This window comes from Pectinophora gossypiella, chromosome 2, assembly GCF_024362695.1.
Source record: "Pectinophora gossypiella chromosome 2, ilPecGoss1.1, whole genome shotgun sequence".
In the NCBI taxonomy this organism is placed as follows: domain Eukaryota; kingdom Metazoa; phylum Arthropoda; class Insecta; order Lepidoptera; family Gelechiidae; genus Pectinophora; species Pectinophora gossypiella.
The window spans coordinates 5,556,541-5,570,607 of record NC_065405.1 but is presented as its reverse complement, the minus strand read 5'-3'; the positions used below and the strand labels follow the sequence as shown (position 1 = coordinate 5,570,607).

Genomic DNA, 14,067 nt, shown 5'->3' with positions numbered 1-14,067 from the left:
GGGTAGGTATAATAGAAATCTGCATGAAACACGTATAAACCTTCTTGGCAGTCGGGTAAAAATAGTCGTTTTTATGTTTGGCAACATTATCAGATGTCATTTTGACATTTGTTCTGACGTTAACGTCAAAAAAAGGGTTTGTTTTTGTGGTAATAGATTTTAATTTCTTCTATAAAGTAACAGTTTCTGTAAACTTTACTGTGATGAAATATATATCCGTTAGTTTGATTCTTACTTTAATTTTCGCTGTCTATGTTATTAATACTATATGGACACTAGCTGAGATTTTTATACCGCCAGAATGTCGTCGTGGCGAGAGATGTTATTCTTCATATTTAGCAACAAATCCCGTACAAAATCTAGTTCTATATACTTCTATAAAGGAACATCCTTACCTAGATGGATCATCAGCGGAGTCTGTTACTAAGGTTTATACTTCAACAAAGTTCGACTATAGAAATCCGGCTACATTGTAAGTAACCTACATGTCCATTTGACTGTGTTTATGCGTCCTGGTGCGGGGTTAATTTTTATACTTTCTTTTTTCGTAGCGATATTGCGCTGAAAGTGCCACGTAGAACTCGCAATAATGGAACGTTGTACATGCACGCAGTGTTGTTGGATGACAGCCGACTATATAAGGATTTCGACGAGATCCGGCGCTCGGAACCGGTACACACGCTGCCACTGGTCACGCACATCGAACCACAAGCAGCTACATTTAACCTGTTACAGCAAAATGTGAGTAATTTGTAGGAACATATGTAAGTAAACTGTATACACATTAATTTCTCTTAGAAGACCTCAATTTTGTACCTTACCTACTACATTGTTAACTGTTATCTTTTCAGGCAGATGAAGAGAAACCAAAAGAGCGTAGTAATATGCAACCTTTCTCACATATTTCAACACAAGTTCCACTTTCTATCCTCACAGATGACTTGAACTTGCCTGCCAAGAAGATACCCGGGGAGCTATATCATTACATAAGGTAAAGAACATGTTATACCTATTAAATTAAAAGCTAATAATTAAGTTTTATGACATTACATAATTCCTGTTACACAATATCAAATATTTACAGTATTTGTGTGCATAAAACATTTTTATGTTGGTTGGTAAACATTCATATAATAATGACATTAATACAAAAAAGATGATTATAATTCTGATATTAGATTATGTCTTGTCATTACTTTTAAAGACTTACTTTTTTAATCTGATAATTCTGATTTAAAGCTGCATTAACTTTAAACTTATATGTAAATATTGTGTCTATTTTTCCAGGGTCAGACATGGCAAGTTCTTGCCAATTGTCCAGCTGAACGTACTCAAGTCCCGGATGTCTCAGCTGCAGCTTCTTAACAGCAGCACTACGGAAGTGAATGTCACTGTGACTGTAGCACCAACTTCATATGGTTCATTCCGTTTGGCCATCCACGTGCGACTGGCATTGCAACAACTACACAGTCTGGGCTTCAGTGAGAAAGATGTAGATGACGTGAAGGGTATTTTTGCAGATACAAACCTATACTTATTATCAGCTACAGTACTAATTGCAAGTTGTCACGTAAGTATTGTTATTTTACATTGATTCATAAAAGTTGAAAAAGTTAATAAAACAGCATGGAGAAGAATTTTTCTATATTAAGACGTATGTTATATTAAAATGATTATTTTGCAGTTGCTGTTTGATTTCCTAGCGTTTAAGAATGATGTATCGTTCTGGCGCCGCAAGCAGTCCCTGGCGGGGCTGTCGGCGCGGACCGTGTTGTGGCGCGCCTTCTCGCAGCTTATCATCTTTTTCTACCTTATGGACGAGAAGACATCTCTTCTGGTTCTGGTCCCGGCGGGTATTAGTTCTATCATTGAGGTGAGTATCAGATGATTTGTGATGTAAAAATGAGCAAGGAATGGTGTAAATAGACTTATTTATTTATATTCTTTCGATTTAAATTTTCTCTTTGCGAGTTTCCCTAAGCACGGGTAAGTGCTATAATAACAAAAATCATTATTTATTTATTTATATTCCACGACATTACAGTGCAAAAAGCGCCAATGCGCCGTGAAACTTTCAGAACACAAATATAAGTTAAATACCTACAACACCATCATTCATCATCTCGCAGAACCTCAGACACTTACGACACGCATATGTCCACTCACTCACATACAGATGAGCATTTTCAAAAATAAGTGTACCTCCCATTTTCACGTTGTCCCTTGTGTTTGAAGTCTAATAACTAGTAAAATTTACTTCTAGCTAATTATTTTAATTATTGAGATACATTAAATATATTCTAAACTAATTAAATTCTAACAAAATTTTCATGGTTATGAGGAATTATTGAAATAAAATGTAAATTTCAAATCACTAAGTACTAGATTTTGCCGTGTCCCCCACTCAAACTGATAAATGTTTGAAGAGATTCTTAAAACTTTTTGTACTAGGGTATCATTTGATGTTTGGTATTGGTTGAAGTTTTCTAAAGGTTCTCTCATTTCCAGTAGTTTATAATTTAAATCTTGTGCTTATTTAAATATAGTTAAATTTTTTCAAAAGTCTTAAAAAGTGTACCGACCGGACATGTCGGGTTTGTCACGACTAAAACTGCCTATTGAAATTATTTACGGTAGCTATATTCGTTTTAAAATGGCAAAATTATCCTTAATTTACCGGTCGCCATTTAAAAAAAGACTAGTGACAAAATATATTTCGTGACGCGCGTGTGTTTTCTGGTATTCCACGGCCGTCAAAATTTTATCTGTCGGGTTTGAGACGATATAAAATCAGATTCAGGTGAGTTATATTTTATTAATTTATTCAGAAGATGAACTATATTATAATGCAAAATTATTTACATTTGGTGACAAGATTAGGTATTTTTTTTCCTTTTAAATATCGGTTTGAATACAAAATGGGAACAGAGCGTCACGTCAGTTTTGCGACATTTTTCCCTGTGACCTATAGGCTGACTAGTAAAGTCGCAAAACCGACACTATAAAGCTGAGACTACATACTGAAAAGGTTTAAATTTTTTAGGCTTATCAATGCCACTAACTAGTGCAGAACGGTCTCGGAGATATAGAGAAAAATTGAAAAAAGAAAATCCCGAGAAATTAAACGCCCAAAGGTTAAAAAATTTACAAAGAATAAAATCGAAGAAGAAAAAAATATCTGAAATGAATGAAGAAGAAGCTGAAAAAAGAAGACAAGTTTGTTATTTGTTAAACTAAGTAATCTTGATTTTCAAAAAGACTGTTCCCATTAAGATTTGATAATTATTTGATTAAAAACTTAAAATTTGTGTAAGTATATCTTTTATTTTATTCACTTACATTTTTGGGTTCGGTTTTCTCCTGTGTGAGCCCACCCTTAGAAAAATTCGTATGTCAGTTTTGCGACAGTCCCTCATTTTGCGACGAAGAAATTCTTACATTTTTATAATTTTCAATATGGAGAGTTGCTAATAATTTCTATTATTTATTAAAATAATTTTTAATATTCGGTATCACAATAATTACTTTGTTTATTAAACTAATATTCGAAATTAAATCGTAAATATAATGGTTGCCTTGGTATCAGCTGTGACAAAACCGAACGAAAAACTAGCATATTTCGTGTTTTATAGATTTTATGACTATGTATATATTTTTTTCATAAAATATCTTTGGTAATCTTCATAACACAACTAAAATCATATTTATATCTTTCTTATAGTTACAGACCAATTATTTTTAAGATAGTCGCAAAACTGACATTTTTTTCGCCTGTCGCCCTATAATTTAATAATTTTTCGTAAAATAGATTAATCTGTTAACAACTTCACATAATTTCATAAACTATCGCGTATCTTAATAATATCTAAATCAAAATATCTCCAACAATGTCATATTTTTAATTATAGCTAAAATTCAGACGTAGTACACTTAATTTTGAAAACGCTCAGATAACATTCTGGTGCTAATGCATGAAGTGCATTAGCTGCAGTAGATGGGTTTCTATCAATTTTCTTGTCATTTCTTCGGCCACGGCACGGGTTGTGATATCGTGTGTCGTGTTTTGACCAATATTACGAACTCCACGATATACTTCGCGCCGTACACTAGCGTACCTGTGCCGCGGCCGCTGCCTTCATCCTTTTTTTTTCTTCCCTTTTGCGCGCTATCTATCACCTTTGGATAATAAGCACTTCTTGTGGTGTATAGGTATCATTTTAGGTAAGCGACCAGTGGCGCTTCCTATTTTGGGCCTTAGTTGGCTAGGTTTATAGAAAGTTTGAATAATAATACCTATCAACAGCTATGGAAAGTGACGAAGGTACTGCACCTCCGTATATCGTTCTCGGGCGGCATGCCCAGGATATGGCGCGACACGAGCGCGGATGCTGGTGAGCGCAGCACGGCCAAGGCTGACGCTGAAGCTATGAAGTACCTCTCCATGCTGCTCTACCCGCTCTGCGTCGCCGGCGCGATATACTCGCTTGTCTATGAACCGCATAGAAGGTTAGTTGCTTTATTTTTGCTAGAGGAACTAAAACAGGTAATTAGAGGCCTGACCAATGGATAATGAAATGTTAATGGATAATGAATAAAAAATAAAATAAATAATGAAAACTATTCAGGAATCTTAACGGTAAATAAAATGAGACAAAAAACACAGTCATGTAGTTGGAACAGGAGAACATTCTCTGTTAATTGGGCATCTCACTACATGATCTATATTTCAATACAATATAATAAAAAAACGCTTTTTTGCACGTAAACAACATATAGGACAATTCAATGTAGCGAAATGACACACATACAGCAATTTATTCCAGACAGGCTGTCTTACACGATCAAAGTGTCTGCAACTATTGCCGTATCTATTCCAGCTGGTACTCGTGGGCGCTTCATAGCGTTGTGAACGGCGTGTACGCGTTCGGGTTCCTGTTCATGCTGCCGCAGCTGTTCGTCAACTACCGGCTGCGGTCCGTGGCCGCGCTGCCGTGGCGCGCGTTCATGTACAAGGCGTTCAACACGTTCATTGACGATGTCTTCGCGTTCATCATCACCATGCCGACAGCGCACCGTGTGGCCTGCTTCCGCGACGATCTCGTCTTCCTCGTCTACTTGTACCAGAGATGGTGAGATATGTTAAATAGATAGATAGACGCACAACTTACCAGCAATCAAGATTTATCTACGGTTGAAGGTTACTTGTTTTAAGCATTATTTATTTATTATTATTTATGTTAGTGATAACAGTTTACGACATGGCAGAGCCTAGTCATCAATGCGCCATGAAACCTCCCAGGTACAGAAATAATTAAATATGAAAAAAAAAAACACATTCACACACATAACCTCAAACACTCTCACACATATGCCCTCTCACCTCACGCAAACACCTCACAGCCTGGCACAGACGTAAGTTGTGCATTAAGCAATTTAGCACGTGGCAGTTAGTGTAATCCACGGAGTGTGAGTGTCTACGAGGCGCGACATTACAGACCGACCCCGTTTTTGAAAACGGCTAGGCGGAATGTAATACGGTAGATTATACAATCCGAACGCGACATAGTTACTCCGACATGATTATCCGTCATCATATTCCTTCTGGGTCACCGTGTAAAGAGTAGCTCCAAGTTTTCTGATTCCTTGCAGCTCTGGTCGTGGACTCACGGACGTGTGTGGTTGATCGGGACAGTGTAAATTAACGGTCCTATTTTCCATTACTTTCAGGTTGTACCCGGTAGACAAATCGCGTACCGACACAGCAGCTAGTATGGATGAGAACCCTGAAGAGGTGGAACCGGTGGAGAAGAAGAAACAGTAACTCTTTACGTTAACCAAGAAGATACAAATGAAGGTAACACTCAAATTAAATAGACAAAAACGCAAAAAATGTGACCACGAATTCCTTGTTCCGGCAAGCAGTGTCATGAAAGTTATAGGTAAACTCTGGTTGGAGATGGCACTTATAAAAGACTACGACGTTACGCTTCCACTAATATCAGGTCACGCCTCACTTTAAATGCGAGAACTATAGCTATTACTCAAATCATATTTCTAAATACATCATAACCTGTCACTACGGCATTATAAAACATAAAACGATTATTTGAAAGGTCTTATTAGTACGCGATCCATCGGGCCTGAAGCGTCGGGATCTCACGGCGGCCACAATTTAACCATACATTTTATACTTTCACCCGACGCATGGGACCTGATGAATCGCATAATGTAAATAAGGCAATTTCATAATTTATTTGTTTAGGGTGTCACCTCCACTTTATTGTATAACTTCTTGGGATTAACTGTTCTAGTTGTCAATGCAACGAGGCTATCTCAGGTGCTAGGCGCCCGGTGCCGCAAATATTTAGAACTAATTTTGTTATTTCATTTTAGTGTTATTTTATATGGCATGTTATAGGTATTTAGGCACTTTTCAGAAAGATATACAAGCAATAAAGCAATTTATTTCCTCAGAATTAGCTCAAATTAAGTGTCGTCTTATTTCCTGTTAGTGTTATGAATGCTTGACTGACTATTGGAATAAATTCTCTGGCAATCGATGGCACTTATGTCTAAATGAAGTAATGTTAGTATGCTGTGTATGCGCTAGAGCTTTCTAGAACGTAGATGTTGTATGTTTACCTAACACGGATACTGCTGGCAAGATAACAGAGAATGAGTCACTACGAGTAATGACTAAGTTTTAGCAATGAGCACCCCATGCTAACAAATTTGAGAATTACTATTTTCCAGCAAAGTAGACCATGTTTTCCTGCACTGTTAAGGTGCTCCTTCACCAGGATCATTTGCCTGTAATGTAACATTTTATGATTCGATTTTGAGCACTACGTTACAATACTGCGTATCTGATGTAATGCTCGGATTTGTAACGTTACATTACAGGTGAATGTTCGCGGTGAGTCAGCACCTTTAGGAGAATACCTATTGATTAAGAAAATTATCTTTGTACAACTCGTTCTCGCTTACATATCGCTGTCGTTCTCGCTCGAAAATATATATATATACACTTTTAGACCAATGTCGCGATGCCCCAACGAAACATTCTCTGCAATCTTGTCTTGTTGTTCTTTTCAAAGGGGAGGAGTACAGGGGAAATGTAACTTATTGGGTCAATTATGTTACGTGTTACTATTGTATTGATTAGCTGATTTTTAATTTACGTATATAAATTATATAAATTTATAAATTATACATACGCGGTAGCTAAAACAATTATGTTGAAGAGAAATAACATCAAGTACAAAGGCGAGCTTATCACTTCAGTTTTCTACCAGCCAACCTTTGACTCGTATTGTCTATCCGATAACATTTAGTATAATTTTACTCACAGCGATTTCTATGGACAGGGTTGTATGTATGAGATAGTAACAAAACTATGACTATTACTGATGATAATTTTTCATTTAGTCTTTGCTGCCAAAACTTATATAAAGAAAGTAATTATTGTTAAACATTTGAATGAATTAAATTATGGTAAGTGCAGATTATATTAGGAAATAAAGTCCGTAGACAATAACGATAATAATGTCAAGTATTTGACTGGCTCAAAGGTAAATTATAAAATGCTAATCTAGAAATAGAAGCCAGTCCAAGATGATCTAAAATCAATCTCATTTTACGTTTCTACTTATTTTCGAATTTTATTTACGAATTAAGTAACAGTGAATACGACGTATGACCGTTTTTATTGATGACGTCACAGGTCGGTGTTTCCATACAAACTTCAACGAAAACTTTCGTTTTGACGTTTCGTTTAAAAGTATTTCATTTGACTAGGTTTGGTCCTTGGACTAGGTTGTCAAGTACATGTTATGTCAAGTTATCATCCTTTCCCTGACCGTATTCGGCCACAGCGACTCGACAACTAAAGAGGGCGTCGTTCGTGTGCTCTCAAGTGACTGATATATCTGATCTTAGCGTTAAATGTACGACCGCATGCAATGCACGTCAGCACTTCTAGTAATAGAGCCGTGATCGGAGAGAAAGGGTGACTGGTTCACGAGTTTGTTTCCTAGGTCGGGCTTGGGATGGATCTGAATTTGTTTTCAAACTCACGTTTAGATTATTCACCCCCCGGTTGACTGAGGGGAGGCCTGTGTCCAGCAGTGGGACGTATACAGGCTGTTATATTTAGATCAGTATTTATTACGTGTTTAATGGTGAGGCCTGCCGTTGATGTGCACACCGACAATATTATTTGAGGCAATGATGCTAGAGCTTTCTAACTTCTTATTTGCCAGGGACAAGTCCGCTCAAAATGTTTCTGATTTTAAATAATATAAAAAATAACCTTATAAAACAAAAAAACATCGAAATCGGAATTGTCCCTGTCAAATAAGAAGTGAAACCCTTCATTGACTCCACTAACTGTACTTTGTGAGACATGCTAAGTAACCTGTAATTGGGCTGGTTCGGGTTCAAGTCAGACGGCAGTTGCTTCTCTAAATAACTTTAGGAAATTGTCTGTGGACTTTATTTCCCGTACGAGTATAACTTCTGTCTACGTGTATCTGTGTGACGAATTGTACGACTGAATAATTAATTGATTATTGTTCAAACATCAAGACACAATTGGTGCTCTCACTCTGGATAACGTTATAATTATACTAAATGACGTTAATATGAATTAGCAAGCGTACAGACGCGCACGTAGACTAGACTATAATTTTACTGTTAGGTAATAAAGTTATAATAAGATACTAACATGCATACTACTAAATATTACGACATTATTATGACATCGGTGTGAGAGCACCATACAAATCAGAATAAAAATTAGCATTTATTGTTTTCTGTTTAGGTATTTTGACTTTATACATTTATTTATAAATTATGCATTTCCATTGTCTTGTATTTTGTGTAAGGACTCGAAAAAATAAATTATTGTGGATTTTATAAAGTTTACACTATTGTGAGGAGGCTTGACTAAGTCGTTGTGCTAGCGGTAGGTTTTGTAATATAGGAAAAAAAATGACAGAGGAGTAAGAAACTTATTTATTTTAGGTACTGCCTATAGATAATAAAAATACAATGACCCCGATTCCTGCAGACGCCTCTTATTTTATTTTAAGTTATACCCATCATTTTCTTATCCACCGAAAAGTAAAGGTACAGATACAGGAAAGGGGATGATTGGCAACTGTTAATTTTAAAATAAATGAATAACCCATGCAAATAAAATGGGCATTTCGCTGGTATGGAATCTGTTTGACGTGTGCTGTCAACTTAATTCTGTCGGGTTATTGGCTAATATATCAATTTGAGAAGGTTTATAAAAGTCCTGTCTAAAATTTACGTGTGTTCCATAAATTTTATGCCTGTCGATTACCCGTCCCTTTCCTTTGCGGCGAATAAGAAAATGACAGGTATAATTTAAAATAAAATTAGATGGTGTCTACAGGAATCAGCACCATTAAGGTACTGACTGTCATCAGAATGATAGAATACAGAGTACTTACGTAGTCAGATACCACTGGTATTTATAGCGTATTTTATTGTCTATAGGGCTTGTCTAGTTTTAGCAAAACATACATATTGGTGCGATTCAATTCAAATGATCGAAAGCAACCACCAACTTAAGTTGAACTTAATTTGACAGCACTACAGCTTGCTTAATGGGCTGGTGATGACAACTTGCTCCATCTCTTTCCTGCACTTATTGTAAGTAAAGGACTGCACTAGTTTAAGAGCTGTCGAACTTAAATTAGCTTAAGTTTGTGTCCGCCAGAATAAACACCATTATGTTTATTTTTGAAAATAGAAAACAATATTCTGGTAAACATATTTAAATGCCGATCCAATGTTTTATAGAGCATTGTGCCTAAATATATTGTAATGGACCTCATCATCACAACTCGTATTTATTATTTATATGTTAACGATACAATTTTAGATAAATGTTTGTAGGTGTATATGTATACTTACTACAGCTGTATTTAAAATAGATATATAAATAATATTCTTAGATGTTCCCCTACTCCAAGACGAAAAACGAAGACGGGTGACAAGGGGTGGGGATGGCAGGTGGCGAGCACGACACCGGACGGCCACTCACTTGGCGGCTGGCAGTTCAACGGGACGGACGTGTCATAGGATTTAATAGTCGTTGCCTAAATTTGTTAAAAATCATTTCTATTTAAAAATTATAATCATTTTAACTTACGTTGCGTTCCTTTTTTTTTCTTAAAAACAGTCTTCACTTCTGATTTCTAAGATCAGAAGTGGGATTGCCACGCGATTTAGCTCGTATTGCCATCATTTACAGTGCATATAGTGTGTGTGTGTGTGTGTTTTAAAGTGCTTTTTTTTAATCCTTTGTAAGTACAAGTGATTTTATTAATTTATTAGTGTCGTTATCATGTCGGGACGGGATGAGTCACGGTCTAAAAGCCGTACTTCTCCTGATCGGAGGGGCAGGAGGGCTCAAACTCATGCGCGTCGTGTTAACTCTAGTAGTTCTCGCGATTTACACCGACATGATAACGTAATCCACAACAGGGATAGGTCGCCTAGGCGGCGTGATAGGACGCCTAGTATTGAGCGCATTGGGAGGCGCCGCGATGGCTCGTATGGTCGCCGCGGTAGTTCTCGTCAAGGTGTCTTAAACGAAATTTTAGTGAGACTATGTGCACTTGAGGATCGGCTGCCTACGCCGTTGGCACCGGCGACTTCAACTGAAGTTACACGTCCGTCTATTGATTGCTATACGCCACCGCTATCGTCATCTATACCACGTAGTCAACCGCGTGGAATGCTGACCTCGGACAGCGCGACGAGCGCGCTGCACGAGGCCGGCGTCGACACCGTTGAGTCGCAAGACGGCGCGGATGCCAGGGATAAGGACGTAACGGACAGAATTGTCGGTGCGTTGTCAAGCTTAATCCAAGTAAGGTCTAAAAGTTACTATATTTCTAATTTTGATCCTTATGTGCATGATTTTGATGCTTGGTGTGCGGAGGTTGACCGCGGTCGTATACTTAATAACTGGGATGATCGTGAGTGCCTTGGGCGCATAGGAGGCTGTCTGCTGGGCGAAGCCAAAACGTGGTTAAATGATTGGGTTACGAGCGATCGATCATGGACGAATTTTAAAGATGAGTTTCGTTCGCTATGCCCACGTAGTGTAGACCAGGCCTCAGTTTTATTTGAAGTGATGAGTACCGATTCTAGTAAATTCACTACGTACGCCGAATATGCTCGAAAATCCCTATTGCGTCTGAATATTGTTCAAGGTCTTTCAGACGAACTAAAAACATCAATAGTTGTCCGGGGCATAGCAGATCCCCAGGTGAAGGCTGCCGCTACCAATGCTAAGCTACAAATTAAAGATCTAGTAGAATTTCTGTCTGTTTATATAAAACCAAAAAAAAATGTTATAACTGCCCACAATTCTGTTCGTCCGTCATTCTCCGGTTTAGGACACCCGCGTAAACGCGAATACTCTCGTTTTGAGAAGGCATGTTATGCGTGTGGTAACTTTGGACATAAACAAATTGATTGCCCGAAAAAGCCAAAAATCAACACGAGACATGCGCAAACGCCAAGTGTGACAAATGTTAAACCGAATTCGACTACTGTGACGTCATCGAATGAAAAGACGTGTACGTATTGCAAAAAGACTGGACATTTAGTTGATTCTTGCTTTGTAAAACAGCGTGTCGAATCAAAAAATAAGCGCACAAACGGTGACGTAAATTTTTGTTTAGGATCGAATCTCGGCGAAATGACGTAATGTCCGCCGTCATACAAAATGTACCCGTCGATATTCTGATAGACAGTGGCTCCGACATTTCACTAATCTCTGAATTGACTTTAAAATATTTTGATTTCAATAAAATTCCAACTTATCGTCGGTTACGCGGAATCGGAAGTCAAGACGTAGAGTCCATGTCATACGTAACGACTGTCGTAGAGTTCCCGGAATTATCGGTAGAAGTCGATCTATATGTGGTACCGCAGGAATGTATTAATGCACCAATATTGATAGGTACAGATGTATTAAATCGGAGCGGAGTAACTTACACACGAACAAAAGATACACAACGCCTGACGAGACTAGACACCGTACAAAACGTGCTCACTGTGGAAGCTGACATGGTTAAAACACCCTTAATAGGTGAAAATAGAAAACGTCTTTTGGATATTATTTATGAATTTTCCAATTCTTTTACGGCCGGCACGGCGACTTCCACAGTGAATACAGGTTGTATGGAAATCAAACTAAACAGCGACGTACCTGTCAACTACCGGCCTTATAAGCTATCTGAAGATGAGAAACTTCGTGTCCGTTCGATCGTAAATGATCTTTTGAGTAAGGGAATCATTCGTGAGTCTCAATCGGAATACGCGAGCCCCATCATTCTCGTTAAAAAGAAGAATGGGGAAGATAGAATGTGCGTTGATTATCGCGCGCTTAATGCCATTACTGTCAAGGAACGATTCCCTTTGCCACTGATCGACGATCATATAGACAGACTCGGTAGTTTCAAATACTTTACTAGCCTGGACATGGCTACCGGGTTTCACCAGGTGCCGATGAAAGATGATGATTCTATTGCTAAGACAGCGTTTGTGACCCCCGAGGCACACTACGAATATCTAAAGATGCCCTACGGTCTAGCAAATGCTCCGATTGTCTACCAAAGAATCATCACCAAAACCCTAAGGCCCTTGTTGGATACTGGTAAAGTGTTGACATATATTGATGATGTACTGATTATGTCCAATACGGTCGAAGAAGGTCTGAAAACTTTACAAGAAGTTTTAAAAACTCTCAAAGCAGCTGGTTTTTCACTTAATCTGAAAAAGTGCAACTTTCTAGCAACTGAAATCGAGTATTTAGGACGATTAATTGGACACGGTCAGGTACGGCCGAGCCCTGCTAAAATTGAAGCTCTTATAAAGGCGCCAAAACCAACAAACGTCAAAGAAATTCGCCAATTTTTAGGACTCGCAGGTTACTTTCGACGCTACATTGCCGGATATGCTCAAAAAACCGCTTGCATAGCAAAATTATTAAAGAAAGGTGAACCATTCTTATGGGGTGTCGAACAAGATACAGCTAGGGATCACATTATTAAGTGTCTAACTGAGCAGCCTGTTTTAGCAATCTTCGATCCCAAACTACCTACCGAACTGCATACAGACGCAAGTGCAATCGGATACGGAGCTATTTTATTGCAGGAGCACGAGGGTAAGCGGAAGCGGGTTGTTGGCTATTTTAGCAAGTCAACCCAAGGTGCTGAATCCCGGTACCACAGCTACGAGTTGGAAACTCTTGCCATCGTACGCGCCTTACAGCATTTCCGTCACTACTTAATTGGAATTGATTTCAAAATAGTGACGGACTGTAACTCGCTCAAATTAACCGAGCGCAAAAAGGATCTGTTGCCAAGGGTAGCGCGATGGTGGGTTTACCTCCAGGATTTTCGTTTCTCGTTAGAATATCGGAAGGGTTGTTTTATGCAACACGCGGATTTTCTAAGCCGTCACCCCGCTGATGTTTCTCATATACGCAATCCTAATAATTGGGCGAAAATTGCTCAGACAGCTGATTCAGAGACTCAAGATCTGATGGAGAGACTAAGAGATGGACAATTGGACTCATCCCGGTATGAGATAAAACATGACTTGCTTTACTACAAGTACACTTCTTTAGGAGAGGACCCTCGTTTGCTATGTTTTATCCCGAAAGGACATAGGCTCAGCCTTTTACGAGTATTCCATGATGAACACGACCACATAGGTATCGACAAGACCACGGATTTAATACTGCGCCATTTTTGGTTCCCCAGCTTAAGACAGTTCGTGAAAAAGTATATTGGCCATTGTCTTGTGTGTTTGTCCCATAAAAATGTACCAAAGGCACCTAGCCAGCCTATAGAGTCCTGGTCAAAACCTGATGTCCCTTTCTTTGTTATTCACACTGATGTCCTCGGGCCTCTACCTGACTCTAACGGCTTTAAGTACATCCTACTTATTGTCGATTCTTTTTCTAAATATTGCCTTCTGTACGCGTTATATCGGCAAGATGCTGACGAGTTAAAA

General features: G+C 38.3%; 1 protein-coding gene across 1 annotated transcript; it reads left to right on the top strand.

Annotated features, from left to right (window-relative positions):
• Window positions 1–124: 124 nt before the first annotated feature.
• Window positions 125–7,846, top strand: LOC126373150 (cleft lip and palate transmembrane protein 1-like protein). Its single transcript, XM_050019181.1, has 8 exons — window positions 125–472; window positions 552–741; window positions 852–991; window positions 1,288–1,570; window positions 1,685–1,873; window positions 4,304–4,506; window positions 4,878–5,129; window positions 5,728–7,846. The coding sequence occupies exons 1-8, from the start codon at window positions 204–206 to the stop codon at window positions 5,819–5,821; spliced, it is 1,620 nt and encodes a 539-aa protein (XP_049875138.1). The 5' UTR covers window positions 125–203; the 3' UTR covers window positions 5,822–7,846.
• The last annotated feature ends 6,221 nt before the right edge of the window (window positions 7,847–14,067 follow it).

Coding starts and splice junctions, on each gene's coding strand:
- LOC126373150 (XM_050019181.1), top strand. CDS start 204: ATGAAATATATATCCGTTAGTTTGATTCTTACTTTAATTTTCGCTGTC. Junction 1,571..1,684: donor TACTAATTGCAAGTTGTCAC/GTAAGTATTGTT, acceptor ATTATTTTGCAG/TTGCTGTTTGATTTCCTAGC. Junction 4,507..4,877: donor GTCTATGAACCGCATAGAAG/GTTAGTTGCTTT, acceptor TATCTATTCCAG/CTGGTACTCGTGGGCGCTTC.